At 35.8% G+C, this 27,387-nt stretch overlaps 1 protein-coding gene across 2 annotated transcripts in view; it reads left to right on the forward strand.

The window, feature by feature from the left end:
- The window catches only part of ADAM9 (ADAM metallopeptidase domain 9), a 100,478-nt gene that overhangs the window by 56,135 nt on the left and 16,956 nt on the right, over nucleotides 1-27,387 (forward strand). For both annotated transcript variants that reach the window (XM_081045779.1, XM_081045780.1), the window contains exons 15-16: nucleotides 5,076-5,181; nucleotides 9,707-9,890. In XM_081045779.1, coding sequence (XP_080901905.1) covers nucleotides 5,076-5,181; nucleotides 9,707-9,890 — 290 coding nt within the window. The remainder of the gene's footprint in view (nucleotides 1-5,075; nucleotides 5,182-9,706; nucleotides 9,891-27,387) is intronic.

The following is a 27,387-nucleotide window of genomic DNA, read 5'->3' on the forward strand; positions in this document are numbered from 1 at the left end:
TAGAGAAAAAGTCCTTGAGTTTAATCTTCTTGATAACCCCTAACTTAAACATTAGGATGTAAAGTTAGCAATGCTTATACTATCATTTAAACTCGATACTTATATTACACAAAAAGGACATAAGAGCAAAAAAACAGATATTTTATAGATATATTCACAAATGTAACAAAAAAAGATACTCATGACAATTAAAGTCCTCATTTCTGTAACTGGTCATGTAGTCATAGCTGGTATTTTCAGTACCTTTCTTCATTATCCTTTGCTTTCAGCAAGTATCCCCCTGGTCATGGTCCTTTACCTGGTGGGGTGACCCAAACTTTCATTCCTGGAGGCTCTGCAAGCTGCTAGCCAAACTCATGATATTCTCTGGGCCAACACTGACCCAAGTCAATATCCAAGTTAGTCAAAGGAGGAGGAAGAGCTGACCCTGTAAGGGCTCAGGTTACTCCTAGTGGAATCCATGGGAGACCAGAGGTCAGTTTCCATGAGCACATTAGTGTAGTGAATGAATGAATGCAAACCCTGTCTGAATTGGGTTATTGCAGTTTCCCATTGACCTTAATCACAGGGCATGGTAATACTAAGAAAGCATCTTAAGGGATCTTTTGTAGTGGATGTAATCTTTCTTACCTCCATTGTGGAATAGTAATCCAATTGCCCCTTGGTAATCAGGATCAGTCACCCCAGCTAGCACAGTAACTCCCTTCTGTTCCTGTTCATTTAGAGGCATGAAGAGTCTAAAGTGGCTGGATGGCAGTTGTAACTTCCAGATCAGTGAAATCATTCTTGTGTCTCCTGTTGGAAGCTTCCCTCCCTTTGGAACTAGGACAGCAGAGCATAAGGTCGTGGGAACAGGAAGCAAAAATCTTGCTAGCGGGTCACTAGGAGAAATAGGAAGTGGTGCCACTCCCATTTCTACACCTTGATTCCTGGTCCCATGAGTACTGGCTACGTCAGGAAGAGCACCGTGTACCAGATGCTGATTCAGAGCCTTCACAGCTTTCTGGAGAACCTTGCCCCTTCCTGCAACCTTTTGCCACTAGCTGGCACTGTAACTGAGTCTTCAAAAGGCTTTTTCACCATTCCATAAAACCAGCCATAGCAGGATGGTGGGGAATGTGGTAAGACCAGTAAATTCCATGATCATGGGCCCATTGCTATACTGAATTTGTTGTGAAGTGAGTTCTTTGATGAGAATCAAATCTGTGTGCAATACCACGATGGTGGATAAGACATTTTGTCAATCCCTGGGTGGTAGTTTTGGCAGAAGCATTGCAAGCAGGGAAGGCAATTCTTATTCAGAGTAAGTGTCTGTTCCAGTAAGAACAAAACTGCTCCTACCTTGATAGAAAGGGTCCAATCTAATAAACCTATCACAAGGAGCCATATTGGGCACTCAGTGTTGGTCTCTGCTGCTGGCAGATTGGGCATTCAGCAGCACCCACAGCCAGGTTGTCTTTGGTGAGTGGAAGTCCGTGTTGCTGAGGATATGCATGACCTCCATCCTTGGCATCATGGCTCCTTGCTTATGACCTCATTGGGCTGTGACAGAGATGACTAGGGAAGGAGGTTGACTGGTATCCACAGAATAGATAGGATAATCATCCTAATCCACTTTACTATATAAAATCCTTGCCTGCGAGGTTACCTTATGGTGAGCGGTCACATGGGATACAAATATCTTCATGTGTTTTGCCCATAAAGAGATATCTTGAGATATCTTGGAGAAGGGAAAGATGATTAAGGTCCCTGCAAACTAAATTATAACACAGGGCTGGAAAGTTGCCATACTCCTGAGAGAAGACATTGAAGGTGTATTGCTGGCCTTCCAGCTGTTACCAAACAGCTTCTGGTGGTCCTTATTGACCAATATGGAGAAAAAAGCATTTTCCAGTTCAAAAGTTGCATACCAGGTATCAGGAGATATGTTAATTTGCTTAAACAATGAAACCAAATTGCCACAGCAGCTGCAATGACAGTTACCACTGGCTAAACTCATGATAATCCACAGTCATTCTCCAAGATCCATTTGTCTTTTGCACAGGACAAACAGACAAGTTGAATTGGAATGTGGTGGGAATTACCACCCCTGCATCTTTCATGTCCTTGTAGTAGTAATAATCTCTGCAATTTTTCCGCGATTGTGGTACTACCTTTGATTTACTATTTTCCTCTGTGTAGAGGCACTTCCAGTGGCTTCCACTTGGCCTTTCCCATCATAACTGCAGTCACTCCACAGGTCAGGGAACCAAACTGGGGATTCTGCTAGCTGCTATTATGTCTATTCCAATTATCCATTCTAGAACTGGGGAAATAACCACAGGAAGGGCTTGGAGAACCTTTGGGCCCACTGGGAGACAGATATGAGGTAAAAGTCCTTTGGTCACCTACTTCCGGAAGTCCCTAATCTGACTGGTAGACTGCAATGACATTTGGGTCCCCCAGAATTAGTGTCAATTCAGAGCCAGTGGCCAGTAGTCCCTGAAAGTTCTTACTATTTTCTTTTCCATAATGCAGTTACCCACCACAAAAGGCCATACGTCCTGTTGGGGAAGGATGTGAGAAAAATTAACTATACATTTTTGGCAGTGTATTAGGGTCCTCTACTTCATTTAAGGGGTTCTGGGTCTATAATATGGCTCAAGTCTGGGAATTGATTGAAGGGTTATGACTTAGTTTTTTTGATTCAAGTTAGACTTTTGTTCACTTGACATAGAACTTTCCTGCTTATACAGATATAGTACGACTTTGTAGGCTTCCTATCTTTTCACTTCTAGGAACACCATGATCAACTAACCAGTGCCATAGGCCTATGCAAATCAGACTTTGACTTTGCTCTCCATTATGGTAAACATGGCCATCTTGCCTTTGCAGTTGAGTGCCTTTTCACTTGGTCTCTGCCACTGGGGATCCAGTTATTTCCATTGCATTTAGTTACCTTAGTTCCCAATGTAAAGTGGCTTACAGAGAAGAGCAATCACGGAGCTATTTAGGTATGCTGGGGCTTCCCTCACAAATTTATTTCTTATCATGGTGAAAAGTATGTCTTCTGGACCCTCCCAGAGTGAGTGAGTAGGTCTGAAATGGCAGACCCACTCTAGCATTAAAACATTAACAATCTCTGTGAGTTCATGGATCTCTTTTCTATATTAAACCAAGGCAGGTCCAGCATTTCCATGTTGCTCACTGTGAGCTGCTCTTTGGTCCATGTTTCAGCAAACCAACCACACACAGTTACAGACCTGTCTAACTCCCCTTGGTACAACATTGAATGCAAAATCTCTGCTCATATCAATAAATTTGACATGATTCAACATTTTATTTCTTCTACCATTATCCCACACCTTTAATATCCATTCTCCCATGTGTTCTCTAGATTTTCTGTGTATAAATTTGAAAATAGAAGTGGTTCTATTGGTGTGCAGCACACCTTCTTATGGGTCACACTTATTATGTCACCTTATAGATCTAAAGCAAAGAGGGGTGATAGCGGTGAGTCCTGAGGCCACTCAGCATTGTCTTGCATGGTAACTTCCTCAGGGATGTCACTATAATTTCCTCAGTCAATGCAGGCTTACTCCCTTTAGATGGGAGTGGAGAGGCTGCTTCCTCTGACAAAGAAGACGCATCATAATTTAAGGGCTCAGTGTCCCCAGCTTCATCAGGTTCTTCTCATACATCTCCATTCCAACTTTTTAGGATCTCATTCATTCACAATCAATGCCCTCACCTTAACAATACTCACACTATGAGGCTGGGAGTTTATCTCGGGTTGTAATTCAGCTACTTGCAGAATGATTCTGGGTTTGATTTTTAGCAATCTCAGCCCTGTCATTACAGGAGACAAGGGTCTTTTCAGGTCACACATAGAAGCTTTCAGGTTACTGATGCAGTGATTGAGCTGCATACCTCAGCTCATCCCTTTTCCTCACTATCTTGTCTAGTATTATCAGGAGCAATCAGCCAATCGCATTACACTCATTAGTTTGAAAAAAAAGCTGGATTTATTTCTTCGAAGCTAGAGTTGTTGATTTTGGCCAGACTTGTGTTGTCTTTAGTCTCTGTTGTACTCCTTACCTTTTGGTGGGTAAGATAGGCAGGAGGAGAGAAGACTAAGAATTAAATGGCACTGATTTATGTTAGTCAGGCTATGGGATATAGTGGTAGATACCTGTCAACTTCTGATATATTTTGCAGGAATAGTCAGGTTATTCCAGACCGAAAAAGTGGTTACAGATAGGCATTTTAATGAAGTAAGTACTATTATTTACCAAAGAGAGGCCTGCAGAAAAGTCTAGGACTAAAGGAACCACAGTTACTTTTTTTCTTTGAAGACTATCTGAAATGTTCATTTTTCATATTACTTGATCCGCTGTATCTTTTTGCTCCAACTCCTTTCACCCCATATCCACTTTCTTTTAAATTAAACAACATGATATCAGATATGTAAGATTGGGACGTGAATTTCCTATATTAAATAGAAAGCACAAGCATTTTGGCTTAAAAATATTTCCAAATAAAGTATTTTTAGGAATGATAATTAAGTAGAGAAAAATGAACAGTAAGTAATACCTGTATAAAATAGAAGAAAGCAAGAATGGATTGATACTTTATCATGGCTATGATCAACAGCTATCATGGCTGTTTGTCAGTCTATCTAATTAGTAAGAATACCTAAATTAAGCATTCATATATGATAAATAAAAAACCAAATAATCGTAGCTGGCAATGTTTTCACCAACCCTTCCTGGCCTGACCTAACCAGAGGTGCAGTAGATATGTGTTTGAGAGCAGTGACAGTGACTATTGATTTTAATTTATAGTTTCATCTTGATTAATGACATTTCTGTGAGTGTTTGAATCTAGGTTAACTTTTAAGTACAATCTAAGCTTCATTTTTGCAGTTGGTTCTTAAGTATAAAATGTAGAACAAAAATGTTTTATTTGTAAGGCCTGAAACTTTTTCAGAGGTGTTGAGACAGTTCATCTGGGCATATGGACTGTCATAGGGACTGCTTTTATTTATGAATTAAATTGCTGTAATTTTTTTTTTTTTTTAATTTTTGATGTTACAGAAGCCAAGGCTGCTCCAAGAGATTGTTTCATTGATGTGAATTCTAAAGGTGACAGATTTGGCAATTGTGGTTTCTCTGGCAATGAATACAAGAAGTGTGCCACTGGGTAAGTGCTGGTGAGGTTATAAAGGAATATGAAAGATTGTACGACCAGTCATCTCTAGTATCTTTTATAACTCCTTGTGATTGCTGACTTTCCCTTAAATAATTTTCAGTTACAATTTTGCAACAAAAGGCTTCAGAGAGACTCTGAATAGAACGGTAAAATAAGTCATCCCCTTGATGTCGTTACCTGACTACAGTCTAATGGGTTTAGAATCTTACTTTGTTTTTGTGTGTTCTACAATAAGAGCCCCAAATAAACACTCTACCTCTTTTTCCTTTCTCTCATGAAAAGATTATGCTGTTAAATCCATAAAGGTATAGAATTATTTCTGGACTTCATTAATTTTTTTCTAGCTCTATATAACTTAAAAGAGACAAATTAAAACATTTTTTCTAAAACATTTGCTTGTACAAAATTAATAATATTAAAAATTATAAATGAGAAGAAAGTCATCCATAATTTCAACCCGTATATATTCACTAATTTCAGTGTCTTTCTTTTTTTTATTTCTGTGTACTATACATTCACACACTGTTATCCTACATAATTGGAATAATTCTATAATGCTGTGAATCTCTTCTTCCCACTCCACCTCCTACTCTGCCAGTTAAGCAAATCAACAATGTTTACTAAGTATTGTTGTGAAACAGTGCTTACTAACAAATAACAATAATGACCTCCGTGTCGCTAAATCCAACAGACAATTTTAGGTCTTCATGATACTTGACCTCTTAGTAGCATTCAACTATGTTGATCATTTTCTCCTTGAAGAAACCTCTTTCCTTAGCTTTTCTATAGAATGTTCTTGTAGTATTTTTTTTGTGTGTGTGTGTTTCTGGATGCTCCTTTAATGTGTTTACTTGTAGGTTCATCTCTCTCTACCCAGCCACTAAATGCTTCAGTTATACTGGGTTACCTGTGGCCTTCTGCCACAGGGCCTAGGCACATGCTGTTCCTTCTGCATGGCCTGCTCTTCTCTCTCCTCCAGATCTCAGTTTAAGTATGACTTCTCTGAGGAAGACTTCCTCAGATATCCCTCTTACAGATGTTCTCAGTACCTTTCTTGAGGCTATATAGAACAGAGTAGATCGAGGGAAGTTAAAAAACAACAAGAAAGTATTTCAAAAGGGGATATGAACATACTGTTCTGACTATCTTGTATAGTCTCAAAAGCAGTTGTAGATGTAAGTTCTCTTGCATTTATATCGCACTGTTTTTTTGGGGAAGTCAAACTGTTATTCTTATAAGTTTTTAGTATATTCAAATTCCATGAGAATATTTTATGTCCAAACCACTGCCTTAGTAAGAACAATTATTTGATAATTATACTGCCTTAGAATAAGATAGATAATTTAATGTGTAATTTTCCAGATAAAAGGAAGATCAGATACAAAACCAGTTCTAGGCATAGTATTGTCATAATTCTTTTATGGTGTTTATAAGAGACCGAGGAGGAGTCTGTCCTGCAGTTTGGGGAGACTAAACCCATGTTGGCTAACATGATTAGTCTAAATCAAAGTGAGAAAAGTAGCAAGTTGAAGGTTGAAGGAAAAATGAACTGGTTAAAAAGTTGTATGCTTCTTTTTCATCGAGTTTTTTTATGTTGTGTTTCCCTTATTGTTGATTCATAATGTTTTCTAATGTACATTGTGATTTCTCTTTTGACTCATAGGTTATTCTAAGTGTATTTCTAATTTTCAAATATATGGGAACATTCTGGCTGTCTGTTTGTTATTGATTTCTAGTTTAATTCCATTGAGAATATGCTGCGTATGGTTTCAGTTCTTTGCAATTTATTGAGATATAAATTATTGCCCAGCATAAGATCTATTTTGGTGAATGTTCCACGTGCAATTGAGAAAAAGTGTAGTCTGCAGTTGTTAGATGTGTCAATTTAATTAATGGTCTTAACAAATTTCCTATGTCTTTTGCGTATGTGTGTTTTATCTGTTTGTCCGTCAGTGTCTAAGAGAGGTGTGTTAAAATCTTCAGCTATGATTGTGAAGTTTCTATTTTGCCTTTCAGTTCTATACAGTTTTGCTGTACATGTTTTGAATTTGTGTTCTTAGGTGCTTATGTTATTAGGTGCAGGTACATTTAGGAATGTTATGTCTTCCTGATGAATGGACAATTTTATTATTATCAAATTTTCTTCTTTATCTTTGGGATTTTTTTTTAGTGTCTGTCACAGTTTCATTTCCTTATGATTAGTTGGTTATCACCCTTCATCACTAAACTGTAAAGTCCAGTAACACATTCAACTATTTCTTGAATGAATGATGGAACAGATGATATAGCTAATGGGTAGAAAAATAAGTATAACTGATTGAATGAACTGAGATAAAACATTGGGATAAGTGGATTATGCAGACTTGGGGAGAATTTGCTAGACATTCCTTATCCTTGTCGTTAACCTGGTTTTGTTTCCATAATTTTATGAATATCCTGATGAAAATATAGAAACTACACTTATGAAACTTACAAATTACTGGGTAGCTGATTTGGAAACATTTTATAATTGTTTTATAAGAATATCTAATAAGGATATTGTAATATAGTCATTAGGAATACACATTTGAAGTTAGACTCTGAGTTTGAATGCTCTGTTAACCACTTAAGATCTCTGAGACTGGACAAGTTGCTTCAGTTGCATACCTCATTTTTCTCTTCTGTAAAATGGAGATAATAATGATACGTATTTCCAAGTGTCGTTTCGAAAACTGAATGAGTTGATGGATGTTAGTATTAAGAAGAGTTTATTGTAGGACTCATCCTCATCATCACTGTCATCATCACTATCTTTACAATCATCATCATAGAAAATGTCTAAAATCTAGAAAAATGTAAAGAAAGTGATCACGTATGGCCCTACCATCCAGAGATACTTTGTTCAATTTGTGTTGTATTTCTTTCTCATGTGTATATACATTCATAAACGTATATGTGCTTTATATGTATGGATATACACACAAACACATGTGTACTCAGAAACCCCCATATACATATACTTATTGCATAGTATAATTTATATTGTTTTATAAATCATGTATTCATTTCCACTGTATGATATTTGGTGGACTCCAACAGATGTTAACTGAGTTCTGCTTTATGCTATGCTTTGTTTTAGAGGTTTTCATATCTAATTTCAACCAAATATGTGAGATAGGCATTGTTATTTATCTCTTATTTTTCAGATGAAGAAACTGAAACTTAGAAAGTTTAATTAAGCACTTTACTCAGGTTACCGAATGAATATATGGCGACATAAGACTAAATGCACATTTGGGACAAAATGACTAAGTCTTGAGTACAGGATAGAAGGAACAGGAGACTTAATAGTAGATTATAAAAAAAGTAAATAGAGGTTTTTAACTATTGATAAGTTCAAGGGCATAATACGTTGTAGTTATATATTGATGTAACTTACCATAAAAGTTTCTATAATCTTGGGCTTAATTAATAGAAGTACAGTATCTAGAATAAAGGAAATGTAGCTCTGCTATGTTCTTTGCTTGTCAGGCTATAACCAAAATTTCATGCTCCACTTTGAGCACTCTACTTCAAGAGGCAATGAAACAATCTGGATCATATTTAGATGGGAGTTTCCTTGTTGCATGAGAAATGATTGGAGGATATAGCTCTGGTGAAGTATTTAGGAACTACATGATAATTGTCCTAAAATAGCTGTCATGTGGAAGAAAGAAAAGACATTACTTGTGTGGTTTCATGTGGAAGATGTGGGACCAATGAGGAAAAGTTATAGGGAGATAGGTTTTTAACTCAAGAAGTAAAAGAATATTATGCTAGCTAGAAGGGGAATTTTTAGGAGGTGGTTGAGTTAGAGGAATTGGAAAACAATATACTATAATAACTTTGTAGTGATATTGTAGAGGAGATTGAAGGATAGGATAGGTGCTTAGATCAGAAGATAATCAAGTAATTAGGAAATTTCAATACAGCATCATAAGAGTTGGTGTTAAGCACTTACTGTGTTATGAAAGGATGTAGGAAGGGGATTTGACTGACACAGCCTTGGTGAATAGAGTTATGAATTGAGTCTTTAAGTAACAAAGAGTTAGCCAAGCCAAGAAGGTTGGAGTCCTTTCTTAGTTATTTTACATTACAGAATCGAATTTTCTGCTTACCATAATTCTGTTAGAAGACACAGTTGATTTTTGGTATAGTTCTATTATTTTCTGGGTAATAGCATTCTTAAAGTTATATTTATAAAAAAACCTTACTAGTTAGACTTTTTTGATCCCTAGACATAGTAGTGAAGAGGGATTAGGTGTGGGAGCAGCAGCACCACCTGGTTCCTTACTGATTTGCACCTTGGCTTCCACTTATCTCTTTTCTTCTCTTCGCTGCCATACTTTCATCTCTGTTGTTCTCATGTGTCTTCTTTGTTGAGACTCCCTTCAGCTAAATAGCAGTAAACTCTCTTGTCTGCATAGAAATGTATAATTTTTCTTTTGTATCTACACCGGGTGCATTTTATGTTTGCATTACTTTCCTCTCTTTATAGGAATGCTTTGTGTGGAAAGCTTCAGTGTGAGAATGTACAAGAAATGCCAGTATTTGGAATTGTGCCTGCTATTATTCAGACTCCCAGTGGAGGCACCAAATGTTGGGGTGTGGATTTTCAGCTAGGATCAGATGTTCCAGATCCTGGGATGGTGAATGAAGGCACAAGATGTGATGTTGGAAAGGTAATTAAAATGTTTTTGTTTATAAAGTAAAATTTTAAGAACGTATTATACCAAGTTAAGTGGATTTCTTTTCTGATTATAAATCTATATTTATTATAGAGATTTTGGAAAATACAAAGCTTCTAAGAACAAAATTAAGAATAGCTATAGTTCTATCAAGATGTCGTCATTAGAGGTCATACATTATAACCTATGGTTTCTATGTTACAGTATTCTGTGCATATTTCTCTCCCCTATCAATGTACTATAATTTATTAGCCAGTCTGCCATTATTGCGACACTTAGGTGATTTCCAGGGTTTTGGGTGTGTGTGTGTGTGTGTGTGTGTGTGTGTGTGTTCATTTGTGTCTCTGTACTAGAAATGTCATAGTGCTTGTCCTGCCCAGGATTCCTGCTATCCTGACCACAGATATTTAGATCAGATCAGAGCCAAGAGTTAGCCAGCCCCTGACTTACTGCCAGTGGTTCCATATGAGAGGATGAGCTAGGCCAAATTCCTTTTTTTTTTGAATATGTAATTAAAGAAAGGTAATTAAGACTAAGGCAGAAACTGTAAGAATTCTTTGAGGGATGTCATGAATTAGGAGCAGGGCTAGAAGGATTATGGCAAGCTTCAGCCATTTACAAGAGATATAAAGGAACAGGATTGTTGAGCAAGTTGAAGAAACCACCTCAGAGGTGAATAGAGGAGGAAGAGAGAACACATTTGACTGATTGTATGACACATGAAAAGATAGGTGCACTCTCAAGTTACCTCAATTGATACCAAGTTTTCAGTTCCAATTCTGTCTCCTACTTAGAAAAAGACCCTTATATTTTTGTGCCTGTCCTTGCCACTACATAAGCTCGACTGCTTCAGTTATTATAAACAAAGCTGAGGTACATGGCTTTCGTAAATAAAAATTTCAGAATATCCTGATTGTCTTCTGAGGTTAAACTACTATAATGGTGTACATACTTTTAAGGTTTTAGATACAGTTTTGCCAAATTTCTCTTTAGAAAAGTTTTTACTCGTTTATCTTCTAACAGTTTCGAATAAGTGTTTTAATTCTGCATATTATAGTCAAGATTAACTTCTTGACTTTTGATTATTAGTGATATTAGTATTTTTGGTCCCATATATTTATTCCTTTTGTTGTGAGTTTTTTTGCTGATGTTCTTTTTCTAAAAATTAGTGTGTTTTTCTTATTGATTTTATAACTTGACTGAGAATGCATCTAGCTTTCCAAGGTTATATATGATTTTAGCTATTGGCTTGGGGTAGATAGTAGTTTTCATTTAATGGAGTATCCTTTTAATTCTAACTAATACGAATAAAAAAGAATAAATTTTACATTTTTAATAAATTTAACATTTTATAAGTAGTTTTTTCAATAGCTATTGAAATAATCATTTTTCCCCCCTTAACCAATTGATGTGCTGGGTTACATCAATAAATTCCCTAAAATTAAATTATATTCCTGGTGCAAACACTAGTAATTTTGAATTTTTCTTAGATAGATTCCTGGCTTCTATGTGCTGGTGAATATACTTTTGTATTTCTGAAGCTGTATACCTAGGATTCTTTTGTTGTTGTTGAATTTATGAAATTTTACTGTATGGATTATAGTCAGTACTCTTAAGTCTCACAGAAACTCAGATAAGACTGAATTAAAGCATAATGAAATTTATTGATTCAAATTACAGAATCAAATAAAGAAATTTGGAACCCAAAAGCTCAGATAAAGGTCCTGCAATTCCTTTCCTGTATCTTTCATGTCTGTTTCTCCCTTGTTGGCTCCCCACACCCCCAGTTTTTTTGAGATAAAATTGACATATAATATTGTGTAAGTTTAAGATACAGTGGGAAGATTTGATACACATATAGAACTTTGTGAAATAATTACCACAATATGGTTAGTTAACATATTCGTCACTTCACAGAAATAGTTAATTTTTTGTGTGTTGGGAGAACTTTTAAATGTACTCCCTTAGCAACTTTCCAGTTTTTAATCCAGTATTGTTAACTGTAATCATCAAGGTGAGTATTAGATACTCAGAATTTACTCATCTTATAACTTGAAGTTTGTATCTTTGAAAAGAAAGTTAGTGGCAGCACCACTATAACCCCTTTCTGGAACACCCCTGAAGGACAGTGTGAAAGAAAATTCTCCTAATGGATAGAATTTCGAGCAGTGCATTAGGTTATTCTCTTGGAAGTTTGCTTAGAAGGAGAAATGGCCAGACATGCTTTACATACCAGTTCATTCCTGGAGGGGACCCATCCTCTCCTTTGTTTAAAGGGTTCTGGGTCTGTAATATGGCTCAAGTCTGAGAATTGATGGAGGGCTCGTGACTCAATTTTTTTGATTCAGGTTTTTTTCTTGTTCACTTGACCTAGAAATCTTCTGCTTATACAGATCTAATAAGAATTTATTAGTAGGCTTTCTATCTATTTTACTTTTAGGAGGACCGTGATCAACTATCTAACACTATGGTCTATGAGAGTCAGACTATTCTAATTGTCGCTTTGACTCTGCTCTTACTGGTTTGACAGTTGGGGACTGTCACTTGGCCCCTGTTACCCTAGGATCCAAATACTCTGATTGCATTTCAGTTTTCTCTTTCAGTGACCACAGTTCCCATTGTAAAGCCTAGTCTACAGAGAACAGTGATCTTCAAAGATGCTGGGGCTTCCCTCACAAATTTATTTTTCACAGTCATGGTGAAATGTGTGTCTTCTGAACCCTCTGAGTGACTGAGTAGGTCTTAAATGGCAAGCCCACTCTAATATTCCAATCTCCCTAAGCCTTTCAATTGTTTCTTTTACCTTAAACCAAGACAGCTCCAATATTTCTCACTCACTCACATGGGCTACCTTTTGGTCCATTTTCAGCCACTTAACCAACACACTGTTATAGCTTTTTCTAAATTTCCAACCTGCAACATTAAATGCAGAATCTCTACTTAGTAAGCTCATATCAGTAAATTTGGCCTGATCCAACTTTATGTTCCTTCCACCATTATCCCACACCCTTAATATCCATTCCTATACATGTTCCCTAGATTTATGTCTGTATAAATTAGAAAATTCAAGTAGTTCTTTTGGTCCTACTTTGTACCTCCCCTTTAGAGTCCTGCTGATACTTGAGTCTAGTTATAAGTCTAGAAGCAAAGAAGTGTGATAGGGGTAAGTCCTGAGGAGAATCAGCATTGTCTTGCATGGCAACTTCCTCAAAGGAGGCTATTAGAATTCCCTCAGGCAATGCAGCAGTAATCCCATTTCTTAGGAGTAGAAGGATCTCTATTGAGGATTGGGAGGCTGCTTCCACTGGCAAAGAAGACTCATCAGAAATTAGAGTCTCACTGTCCCAGCTTCATCAGTGTCTCTGACACATCCCCATTTCAGCTTTCAGGATCTCATTCTTTCCCAATCAGTGCCCTCACTTTAAATGTAGATATCCTATGAGGCGAGGATTTCGACTTGTACTATAATCTCTCCAGTTGCAGGATGAGATTCTGGGTTTGATTTTTGCTGCTACAGGAGGTGAGGGTCTCCATCAGGACACACACAGAAGCTTTCAGGTCATGTATGACTTAATTGAGCTGGGAATTCTGATTTCTGAGCTCATCCTTTTCTTTCCCCACTTTGTCCAACAATATTAGGAGTAACCAGTCAATCTCATATTTGTTAGTTTGACAAAAATGTTGAAAAGTATCATATACAGTTACCCAGATCTTATTTTATGTGTTGATTAGGAATAACGAATGGTGATACTTTGCATATCTCTATTGCCATGTTGCACCATGGACTATCGATACTTTCTTTACTATTGGAAATAGAGTCATTAACATCTTTAATTGTGATTAGGTAAGAGAACCAATTCCATAAACACAGGAACCAATTTAGAAAATTCATGAGATAGATAGATAATAAATAATTGACTCACATAATAATCATGGCGACTGAATAGACCCAAGGTTTGCAGTTGGGAAGTTGGAGATCCAGGGGAGATGATGGTGAAGCTCCAGCCTGAGTTTAAAGGCCTATGAACTAGGAGAGCTGATGACAATTCTAGTCTGAAAGCCAGCAGACTCAAGACCCAGGAAAAGCCGATGTTTTAGTTCAAGTCAGGAGGCAGGAAAAACCACAGTCCCAGATTGAAGACAGTTAGGCAGGTGTAGTTACCTTTATTCAGGGGAGAGTCAGTCTTTTTGTACCATACCAGCCGTCAGCTGATTGGATAAGGCTCATCCACATTAGAGAAGCAGTCTACCTTACTCAGTTTGTTGACTTAAATGTTCAACTCACCAAAAAACATCCCCTCAGAAACATCCATAATAATGTTTGACCACATACCTAGCACCCTGTGTCCTTTACATATGGACGCATACAAGTAATTATCACATTCAGGTATTATACATTAATGAAGTTCAAAGTAAAAATATTAATTGGAAAAAGCATCCATAATAGATGGTGGATTGTAATATTTATTTATCTTCCTTATCTGCAAAATCCTCAGAATGTAGAGGAATAAATAGGGAATAAATTCCAAAGTGTTAAATGTGTGAGATTTCATCAGTAGACAAAGCTGTCCACAAGTTTTGAAAAACTGAAAGAGGACAGAGAGTAGTTCGATGTAGTAATAGAACCTACAGCTTACAGTGCAAATTGATAGGATGTGAACAAAAGACTGTACCCTAGCCTGGCAGAACCCTAAACAAATCGGTGATTTGATAATAATGGTTATAGCTGAGATTGAGGTGAAGCATGAGACTGAAAATGGAATTACTTTTAGTCTACTAGTGGAGAAGCTAGTCTCTTCTCCTATCTGTCAGCTTGTTTTATCCTGTCAGCAAAGCATCAGCAATCATTTACCTAGTCCTCTAGGTTGGAGATGAACAGATAAGAATTTTGATGTTATATTTGGTCATCCTATGAAATACCTGTCTCCCTAGCCTAACCCTAGTACATTGTTCCCCTTCATGCATACTGAACTATAACTGAACTATAGATTTGTTGTTACATAAAATTAGATAATTCTCCGAGGAAGCTGAACGACCAAGACAGAATGAGAGAAAAGATAAAAGCCTGTGAGGATCAATTGAAGATTTTAAAATTCAACTAATTTAAATTTCTAATTCAGAGAAAGAAAACAGAGAAAGTGGACAGTTATGAAATTTCAGAGTTTGTGAAGAAAATTAGCATTAGTTTCCAGAGACAAAACAAGTAAACAATTAAGCAAACAAAACTTCCCAAATAGGTCATATATAAAAGAATGAGATTGAGAACCAAATTCTGGAAGACAGGGAGTTTCTGAAAGATTCTCAACCTAGAATTCTGTACCCAGCTAAAGTATCAATCAAGTGAGAGGGCACAATAAAAACATTTCATAGATTCAAAGGCTTAGAAAATTTATCTTTTATTTATGCTTTCTTAGGACATCATCTAACTGTAATGTTCCAGCAAATGAGGAAGTAAACCAAAGAGAAAGAATTTTAATCTAGGACATAGAAGTATGTCAAAGAGAAATTCCAAGATAATAACTGTGTACCAGGCCAGGAGAATAATCAATTTAGATTGGAGCAAGGAGGCCCTGTAGGGAGGTTTGTGGAAAAAAGGAAATGATATAATAGCTTTTTTTTTTTTTGAGGGTTTGAATGTTTATGTGACAACGGCCAATTTTGTAAGAAGAAAGGCAAGTGTTAGGTACAGTAAAAACAAAGGCTATGTAAGAAAGAAAATGTACTTAGTACTTAGCTTTGAAATCAACAGTGTTTTGTCTTAATTGTTGACAAGGGATACCTATTCTCCACCTCATTGTTTCCTCCAGGAAGAACTTCCATTAAAATAGCATTTGTGGGTTTTTGAGTACCTAAGCAAAATGGCTAAATATGAGGCCCCAATAATAACAATTTGGCATCCAGCCTTTGTGAGAGCTGTGGGATTCAGCACCATATGTCAGGGGACCTGGAAGGAGTCTTGTCCCCTGTGTGTCAGGTAATAGGCATACAGACCTCAGTCCTGGATGTGGACCCTGCAATGGCCTTTGCTTGACTCGAGCCCTTCCAGGCCTTGGGAAGTCTGGAAGCCCCTGCAAAATAACATCATAAACAATCACCCATGGATAAGAACTTTTGCAGAAGTCTAGATTTCTAGTGGAGAAATTCCAGCACAATATTGAAGCAAAAAAATTGTTAGTTGAACACAGTGGAGAGGGTAAGAGGAACAGTTTGACTCTACTTGCGTCACTCTTCACCCAACATGGCACAGCTTAGGGTCAGGAGAGATCTTTTCAGCCTGTGATTACTGTCAAGGGGGAAAAGGAGAGCAGCTGAGTGAACACCCAGCTTCCTCAGTTCTGCAGGGCCCATTCTCTCTTACCCCAAACACAGTACTGACTTGTGATCTGCATGGCTGAGGGGGAAGAAGACACTGGGAGAGGGGCATAGCACCCTTGGAAGATAGTAAAAGGATGCGGATCCTGCTAACTGTATAGCAGACTCCACCAAAAAGCCCGCCCACAAGTGGCTGGGGATGCTTTGCCTTTAGATCCCTCCAAATGGCCCAGGGACACCCCCAGCACTTTGTGTGCCTTACCCAGACACCCCCCAGTCCTGTGGTCAGCACCTGTATACCCTCCCAACAGTGGTAGCAAGAGTGAGCTTTTGCAGACAGCTAGTGAGCATGCACAGAAAGCCAGCCAGAATCTGCGAGCCAGAGAGAAACCACAAACTTGAGCTTTTAGCACAACCCTTGGGAAAGCAAAAGGGAGGTTGTCAACACTTGGCTTGGTGTGTTGCAGAATCAAGAAAAGGCAGTAAGCTTAAGAATTCTGCCACAAGAGGGACCAAGAAGTATGGAGCGGGCATATCCAGAGAAGATCTGAGAAAGTCTCAGAATCCCTAGTTGGGCTGAAGGAAGGTAGTACTTCTTCATGAAGGCAGTTAATAAAGACTGGAGGAGTTGACTGTTGCTTCAGATGTGAAGACAGCAATCCAAAACTTCAGAAATATGAAAAATCAAAGTAACATGACACCACCAAAGGATCACAATAATCTTTCAGTAACTGATCCCAAAGACAGGTTGATCTGTGATTTACCAGTAAAGAACTCAAATAAATAGCTGTTTTAAGGAAGCTCAGTGAGCTACAAGAAAATACAGAAAGACAATTTAACAAGATCAGGAAAAAATAATACATGAACAAATGAGAAGTTTAACAGAGAGAAATCATAAAAAAGAATGAAACAAATTTTGGATCTGAAGAATACAATGAAATGAAAAATAAAACAGAGAGCATCAACATCAAAATGGATGAAGCAGAAGAATCTGTGAGTTGGAGGACAGGAACTTTGAATTTATCAATTCAGAGGAAAAGAAAAAAGAATGAAAAAGAGTGAAGAAAGCTGGTGGCTTATGGTATCACATTAAAAGAAACAATTTGAGAATTATCAGAGTTCCAGAAAGAGAAGAGGGAGAAAGGGCAGAAAGCTTATTTGAGGAAATAATAGCTGAGAACTTTTAAAAGCTGAGGAGAGAATTGGATATTCAACTTCATGAAGCAAATGGGTCACCAAACAAGCTCAATTTAAAGAGAGCCTCTCTAAGACGCATTATAATAAATCTGTCAAAAATTAAAGAAAGAGAGAATCTTAAAAGCAGCAAGAGGACAGACATTTGCAGCTTACAAGGGAACCCACACAAGTCTGTTAGTGGATTTCTCAGCAGAAATCTTATGGGTTAGGACAGAATGGGATGATATATTCAAAGTAATGAAAGAAAAAAGTGCCAGTGAATAATACTCTGTCTGGCAAAGTTGCTCTTCAGAAATGAAGGAGCAGTACATTCCCAGAAAAACAAAATCTGAGGGTATTCATCACCATTAGAGATGCCTTACAAGAAGTGCTGAGTCCTTTCAGCTTTAAAGACACACATAGGCTCAGAGTGAAGGGACAGAAAAGAAAGTACTCCATGCAAGTAAGTACCAAAAGGGAGCACGGGTAGCTGTACTTATGTCAGACAAATAGACTTTAAGCGAAAAACTAACAAGTGACAATGAAGGTCATTATATAGTGATAAAGGGGTCAATTCATCGAAAGTATTTAACAATCATAAATATTCATGCATAGAACATTAGAACAACTAAATATAAGATTTCAAGGGAGAAATAAGACAGCAATACAATAATTGTAGGTGACTTCAGTTTCTCACTTTAAACAATGCATAGGTCATCAAGACAGAAAATCAATAAGGAAACACTGGACTTGAACTATACTTTAGACAAAATGGGCCTAACAGAAATATATAGAACATTCTATCCAGCAACAACAGAATGCACATTCTTCTCACGTGTACATGGAACATTCTCCATGATAGATCATATGAAAGTTCACAAAACAAGTCTTAAGAAATTTAAAAATATTGAGATCCTGCCAAATATGTTTTCTGACTATAATGGTATGAATCTAGAAATCAGTAAGAGGAAAGCTCGAAAGTTCACAAATATATGGCAATTAAACAACACACTCCTGAACGAACAATGGGATATCAAAAATATCTTTAAACAAACAAAATGGAAACAAAAAAAAAAATTATGGGATGCACCAAAAACAGTTCTAAGAGGGAAGCTTATACCGATAAATGTATACAGTAAGAAAAATGAAAGATCTCAAACAACCTAACTTTACACTTCAAGGAAATAGAAAATGAAGAGCAAACTAAGCCCAAAGTTAGTAGAAGGAAGGAAATAACAAAGATCAGGGCAGGTAAATTAAATAGAGACCAGAAAAACAGAAGAAAAGATCGAAGAAACAAGACCTGGATTCTTGAAAATATAAACAAAATTGATACACCTTTAGTTAGACTAAGAAAAATAGAGAAGATGCAAATAAAATCAGAAATAAAAGAGGAAACATTACAACTGATACCACAGACAGTACAAAGATTCGTAAGAGATTATGAAAAATTATATGCTAACAAATTGGATAACCTGGAATAAATGGATACATTTCTAGAAACATACAACCTACGAAGACTAAATCACGATGAAATGGAAAATCTGAACAGACCAATAACATAAAAGGAGATTGACTCAGTAATCAACAATCTCCCAGCAAAGAAAACCCCAGTACCAAATGGTTGAACTAGTGAATGCTACCAAAGATTTAAAGAATTAATGCCAATTCTTATTAAACTCTTGCAAAAAATCAAAGAGGAGAGAACATTTTCAAACTTGTTTTTACAAGGCCAGTGTTACCCTAATACCAAAGCCAGATAAGGGCAGTACAAGAAAAGAAAGTTACAGTTCTATATCCCTGATGAATGTAGATGCATAAATTCTCAACAAAATATTAGCAAACTGAATTGAAGAGCACATTAAAAATATCACACTGCAGGATCAAGTTTTATTTATCCCTGGAATATAAGGATAGTTCAATATAAGCAAATCTATAAATATATACCACATTAATACAAGAAAGATAAAAATTGTATGATTCTCTCAATAGATCCAGAAAAGGCATTTGCCAAAATATGACATCTGTTCATGATAGAAACCTCTCAACAAAGTGGGTATTTAAGGAATGTACCGCTACAAAATAAAGGCATTATCTGACAAACCCACAGCTTACATCATACTCAACAGGGAAAGGTTGAAAGCTTTCTTCTAAGACCAGAAATAATATTAATACAAGGGTGCCCAATCTCACCATTCTTATTCAACATAGTATTGGAAGTTGTAGCCAGAGCATTCAAACTAGGAAAAAGAAAAGGCATCAAAACTATAATAGACACTGTCTTTGTTTGCAAATGATGTGATCTTTTATATAGGAAATCCTATACACTCCACTGAAAAACTGTTAGAACTAATCAACGAATTTGGTAAAGCTGCAGGATACAATATCAAGATTTGACAATCAGTTACATGTGTATACACTAACAGTGAACTATCTGAATAATAAATAAAGAAAACCATCCCATTCACAATAGCATAAAAAAATGAAATACTTATGAATAAATTTAACCAAGGAGGTGAAAGACTGTCCACTGAACACTACATAACTGATGAAAGAAGTTGAAGAAGACACAAACAGACATACCTCGTTTTATTGCGCTTTGCTTTATTGCACTTTGCAGATACTGTGGATTTTTTTTTTTTTACAAATTAAAGTTTGTGGCAACCCTGTGCTGTGCAAATCTACAGGCACCATTTTTTCAACAAGCTAAGATGACGGTTAGCATTTTTTAGTAATAAAGTACTTTTAAAGTCTTTACATTTTTTTAGACACAATTCTGTTTTATTACACAATAAACTACAGTATAGTGCAAATATAACTTTTATATGGGAAACCAAAAATTCATGTGACTGCCTTTGTTGTGATATTCACTTTATTTTGGTGGACTGGAATTGAACCTACATATCTCCAAGGTATGCCTGTAAATGGAAAAATATCCCATGTTTATGGATTGGAAGAATTAATATTATTAACATTTCCACACTACCCAAAGCCATCTGTAGATACAGTGCAATCCCTATCAAAATTCCATTTGCATTTTTTACAGAAATAGAACAAATAATCTTAAAATTTGTATGGGACCACAAGGATGCTAGATAGCTAAAGCAATCCTGACAAAGAAGACCAAAGATGGAGGCATCACAATTCCCGATTTTAAACTATATTACAAAGCAATAGTAATCAAATGGTATGGTATTGGCAAAAAAACTAGACACATAGACCAACAGATCAGAATTAAAAGTTCAGAAACAAACCTCTGCCTGCATGGTCAACTAATATTGGCAAGGGAGTCAATACTCAATGGAAAAAGGATTATCTCTAATAAGTAGCATTGGCAAAAGTGGATATTCACATGCTATTAAATATTTTATGATATTGGACCCGTATCTTTTACCAGTCACAAAAATTAACTCACAATGCATTAAAGACTTCAGCATAAGACCTGAAACTGTAAAACTCCTAGAAGAAAGCATAAGGAAAATTCTCATGACATTGGTCTTGGCAATGATTTTTTGATAAGACATCAAAAACACAAACAGCAAAAACAAAAATCGTTGAGATTATATCAAACTGAAAAGCCTCTGCATAGTAAAAGGAATAATGAACAAAATGAAAAGGCAACCTATGGAATAGGAGAAAATATCTGCAAATCATATATTTGATAAGAAGTTAATATCCAAAATATGTAAGGCACACATACAACACAGTAGCAAAAAACCAAACTGATTAAAAAATGGGCAGAGCATCTGACTGACATTTTTCTAAAGAAGACAACGAATGGCCAACAGATACATGAAAAAATGTTCCACATCACTAATCAGGGAAGTGCAAATCAAAACCACAATGAGATATCACTTAATCCCTATTGTATAAGCTATCATAAAAAAGACAAGAGATAACAAGTGTTCATGAGGATGTGGAGAAAATGTAACCTTTGTGGACTATTGGTGGGAATGTAAACTGCAAGAGCCACTGTGGAAAATAGCATGGAGTTTCCTGAAAAAATTGAAAATAGATCTATGTGATCCAGCAATTCCACTTCTGGGAATATATACCCAAAGGAAATTAAAACAATCTTATGTTGATAGCTGCACTCCCATGTACATTGCAGCATTAGTCACAGTAGCCAAGATACGGAAATAATCTAAGTATCTATCAATGCATGAACGGATAAAGAAAATGTTGTATATAGTATATACAAGGGATTTTATTCATGAGAAAGAAGGAAATCTTGCCATTTGAGACAACATGGATGGACCTTGAAGGCATTATATTAAGTCAGATAAGTTAGAGAAACAAATGCTGTATCATCTTACTTACATATGAAATCTAAAAAAAGTGCACTCATAAAAATAGAAAGTAGAATGGTGGTTGCCAGAGGCTGGAGGGTGGGGTGGTGAAAATAGGGAGATATTGGTCAAAGGGTAGAAACTTCCAGATATAAGATGAATAAGTTCTAGGGATCTAATATTCAGCATGGTGATTATGTTTAATACTGTTACATACTTGAAAGTACTAAGAGAGTAGATCTCAAATGTTCTCACTACAAAAAAAAGAAATGGCAATTATGTGGAATGATGGAGTGTTAACAGTCTACTGTGGTAATCATTTCACAAAATACAAGTTTGTCACATCAACATGTTGTATACCTTAAACTTATACAATGTCATATGTCAATTACATCTCAACAAAGCTGGAAAAAATAAATAACACTCAGCCTCAGCGTGTTCTTTCTTCACTTTGCTCCAAGGGACGCAAAGTGATTGATGCAGTTGATGAGTTTGGGAGAAGACACTGGGCATGAGTGGCTCAGTCCCTTCTGTCTTCTCTTTTCAGATCTGCCTGCCTGCAGAGAGGGTGAATTCTGGTCTGCTCTCTCAACCATGCAGTAAATTTAGCAGGGCAGGCTCTGCTTCTGTGGGGGGAGGCCTGTGGTTGTCCAGAGCAGCCTGTGACTAGGCAGGTAAGTTTGACTTTGGGATGCAGTTTTAGGAAGCCCATTTCGTTGTTTACTTACGTCATGTTAACTGCTTTATTGATGATGATACTTTGGTCTTCAGTTGTCAGCCTCTCCTGTCTTTTGTCACCTAGTTCTGAACTTGCTCAGATAATAGTAGCATGTAATGTACTGAGTCGATAGTATCCCAATATTATGGGGTATCTATTAAGTAATGTTTTGCTTGAGAAGATTAAGGAGGGGCATTTGGGTTTGTGTTAGAAAATGAAATTCTTATCTATCATAAAGAACATTAATTGATAATGTCCAAAATAGATAAGTCAAGAAATAGGATACTAATTTAAAATAGGGAGGGAATCACCAGATGGAAATGTGATTGCCTCTAGACTGCTAGACTGGCAGACTAGATAGAAATGGGTCATAGATTTGTTTCATCATAAGCACTTTTAGCACTGTTTGATTTTTAACCATGTGTCTATATTATTTTGTTTTAAAAAATTAAAAATGAAGGTCAGCTGGTCCTCTCTTCTTTAGAAGTGATTTTGGAAGTGTTCTGTCAGTGTGACAGACTAGTACAGCATTGATGTGTAGAGACTTGTTGACATTCACAGGCTTGGTGAATCTACAGTGGGAAGAATTCATGACAGTAGTGATACACTTTCTTGGAATGCTTGATTGCTTAAAAAACTTTACTTGTTACCAAAGTTATGAGATTTTTAACAAAATATGCCTTTTTCTTTTCCCAAAATATGATATAACACAAGGCAAAAGCATTACTGACTGTGAACATGACTCTTTGCTTTGGAAATTGGGCATGCTTCAGATTTGGTGCTGGGTTTAATATGTTTGGTTTAATATGTTTGGTCATTTCTAGAAATGGAGGAACAGCTATGTTTAATTAGTTGACTCTGTATATTCATTTTTTGATATATGTTCTGAGTGCATTTGAAGATAACATATTCTCACTTATAACACATAGTGTTTGATAATTATATATTCAGATCTTTCACTTTCTTATAGCATTGTCTACAGTTTATTTTTTCAGTAGAACTGAACACTCTTCTACATTTAATCTCACCTACTTTTGTGGATATTTCTGTGGGTTAGATTTCTAGTAGATTTTTTTAAATTAAGGGATATATACATTTAAAATTTTATAGACACTGCCAGTCTACCTTTCAATAAGGTGGTAACAATTTACATTCCACTAATTTTGTGTGAAGGTGTCTTATTTTCTTCCACACTCTTGCTAGCATTGTATGTTATTAATCTCTTTAATTTTTGACTTCCTGATTAAGTGAAAAGAAGCCTCATGATTTTAGTTTGTATTTCTCTTCTTGTACATCTTTTTATATCTTTATTAGCTCTATGTATTTTTTTTCTGTTAAGTCCACTTTCATATCTTTCCATTTTTTTGGTGAGATGTCATTTTGTTATTGTTAAGGGCTCCTCATATATAAAGAATATTAACTGTCAGTTATGTCTGTTGTAAATGTTTTTACAGTTTGTCATTTGTCTGCCATAAAGAAATTGAAAAAAGTCATTCAATTTTGCCTTTTTTGTCTTGGTTTGTCTTGTTTTTGTATCCCAATGTGACATAAATATTCTGTTTTCATTTTGTATTTTTATAATTTGATTGGGCTTCGGCTTTTATTGGCACAGTATAGTTTATTAACATTTCATCCTATTTCTATGATCTTATTTAATGCTGTTGTTAAATGATTTTTTAAAAAATGTTTCCTAGTTTGTCTTCCTCTCACTGGATCGCACAGATTGTATATTTGGAGTGTGTGTGTGTGTGTGTGTGTGTGTGTGTGTGTGTTCAATTTGGTAGTTACATATATCTTTTTCTTTCCGTTATACTACTTTTGTTTTTAAATTTATTGGGGTGACAATTGCTAGTAAAATTACATAGATTTCAGGTGTACAATTCTGTATTACATCATCTATAAATCCCATTGTGTGTTCACCACACAGAGTCAGTTCTTTTTCCATCACCATATATTTGATCCCCCTTACCCTCATCTCCTACCCCCACCCCCCTTACCCTCTGGTAACTACTAAACTATTGTCTGTGTCTATGAGTTTTTGTTTCTCATTTGTTTGTCTTGTTCTCTTGTTTTTGGTTTATATTCTACATATCAGTGAAATCATATGGTTCTCTGCTTTTTCTGTCTGACTTATTTCGCTTAGCATTATACTCTCAAGATCCATCCATGTTGTCACAAATGTTCCTATATCATCTTTTCTTACCGCCGAGTAGTATTGCATTGTGCATATATACCACAACTTCTTTTTTTTTTAATTTTTAAAATTTTTTATTTATTTATTTTTTTATTAGTTTCAGGTGTACAAGACAAGGTAATACTTAGACGTTCATCATTTATATCCCTCACACTGTGAACCCCCCTCCCCCCATCCACTATCCCTCCGACCTCACACCGAGCCATCACATTATATATATAAAATTATAGTTGGCATTCATTAATGTTTACCTTCTGGTGTACAATGCCATGATCAGGCATCCACAGTATCTCTGAGGACCACAACTTCTTTATCCATTCATCTATCGAAGGACATTTTGGTTGTTTCCATGTCTTGGCCACCGTAAACAAAGCTGCAATGAACATTGGAGCACACGTGTCTTTATGTATAAATGTTTTCATATTTTTTTGGTAGATACCCAGCAGAGGGATCGCTGGGTCATATGGTAATTCTATTCGTAATTTTTTGAGGAACCGCCACACTGCCTTCCATAACGGCTGCACCAGTCTGCATTCCCACCAACAGTGTATGAGGGTATCTTACTTGTTTTTCTATAGCAAGAAAAACACATTAATATATTTCCCTCACCAATATTAATAATAATAGTGTCTACTGATTTGTCCCATGTAAGATGTATTACTATGACTTTCAAACCCTCACAGCACTTTTCTTTTGTTGGAAAAATACTGACTTTAAACTCCAGGTTAGTACTAACAATTATAGATATGAAGCCTTTTAACTTTGCATTTTACTATGTTTTCTTACTATGCCAACAACATTTATGCACAAGGATAGCAAATGCTTGGTATGTGTACCTATACTGACACACTGATGGAACCAAATACCAAACATTTTGTATAGCCATAAAATAGGATAGCTTGGATCCTGTCCTTTCTGGCCTCTCTAAAGGCTGGACTCTGGCTGTCTGAGCTGGCTGACAATTTGGTACTACTTCAGACCTATCTTCTTTATATATTTACTCAACACTTAGTGTGAAAGACTTGTAAAGGGAGAACTCTTCAGCTTCTTTTTTTATTGTCCCAGGTAGTTCATCTTTGGCTCCAAACTTATGTCCTGAAATCAGTAAATGAGAAATTTTGTATCTTCATCTGCCCTACTTCATGAGTGGTGGTTGTTGGTGGTAGGGAATGGGGAGTGTTGGAGAAGATGGTCTTACTTTACCGTTCCAGCAGTTTATCAGTTTTTTTTTTCCAGTTTGATTTTACCCATTCTACAAAGTAAAACACTGCCAGTCAGAACACCATTTTCCACTGAGAGCTTGGCATTTTTCTGTCCCTAAAGTAAAACCTGCCAGATAGTAACACATTTCATTTTATTTCTGTGATATTCTTTAATGTTTCCAGTGTTCACTAAATCAGTTATGAAAAAAAGACATCTTCTTTTAGCTGAATAGGGCAGCTATTGGAGACTATTTCTTCAAAAGATGTATGGATGTATGAAAAAAGTATTTTGAAATCCTTATCCAGGAGAAATGAGTGTATAGAGGACAGGAGAGGAGTGACTTATTACTGAGGAATCTTCTTTAGTTTAAAAAGTTTTAATCATGTGAATATATTTCTTATTTAAAAACTAATTGAAATTATTGGAGGAAACATAATTTGGGGATCCTTTGACTCTTCAATTCTTTTGAAATGTATGTATATTTTAGAACAGTAGTAGCACTATCAATTGATATTTCATTATTTGTTCTCTAATTGCTCTTTATTTCAGTAGAGCATGTAAACATTCTGATTTTGTGTAGTTGGTTACCTAATAATATTTTAGAATAGCACTCAATAATGTTTATAAAAAGTTTAATTTTTTTTCCCTAACATCACAAAAGAGCATTTTTTTTTTTAAATAAAGATCAATTTTCCAGAAAACTGAAAAATTTCTGGTAAGTTTTTAGTTGATTTCTTTAGTTCTTTAGTTTAATATTTTTTTCAGATTATACTTTTTATAGCTTTTTCACTATTTAGGACTCATTTCTGGTTTGTATCTCATTTTATGAACTAGAATTTCTGGAAGTATATAAGATAATAATTTGTTTTTAGTAGTGCTTTTAATAGAAATCCTTGTATTATTTCATAATTATTCATGATACTTTTTTTAAAATTAAAGTTTATTGGGGTGACAATTGTTAGTAAAGTTACATAGATTCAGTTGTACAATTCTGCAATACATCTATGTATCACATTGTGTGCTCACCACTCAGAGTCAGTTCTTTTTCCATCACCATATATTTGATCCCCTAATCATGATACTGAAAGGTAGGTTTTGTCTTATTAACAGAATGTCCTTTTATTCTTATTTTTGAAAGAATTTTAAAAATTAAAATGCGTTTCAAATTTTATTGAATGCTATTTTGATGTTTTAATAATGACAATTTATGCGAGATATTGTAGTAATACATTTCCCATCATTGAGCCTTTCTTGGTATTAGCTCTATCTGGCTACTTTTGATTTGAAAAAAATCCATTTGTGAATATTTTACTTAGGGTTTTCGCATCTATATTTGTATGAAAGGATAGATTATAGTTCTGTCATTGGTTTTGGCTTTTGTGTCATATTTGTCGTTTTTAATCATTAGTTCTATGTCAATTAATTAATTTCACTTATTTTTCTACCTTTGCAAATATGCAATATGGGAATTAACTATTCCTTAAAAGTTTGAAAGTGTTCATCAATGAAATAATCGATACCCAGGTCTTTTTTTCTGGCTAGTTTATTAATATGTCCTTTTCTTTTCTTTTAACTCAATTACTTCATTTTTTTTTTTCA

This window comes from Rhinolophus hipposideros, assembly GCF_964194185.1.
Source record: "Rhinolophus hipposideros genome assembly, chromosome: 4".
Lineage (NCBI taxonomy): Eukaryota > Metazoa > Chordata > Mammalia > Chiroptera > Rhinolophidae > Rhinolophus > Rhinolophus hipposideros.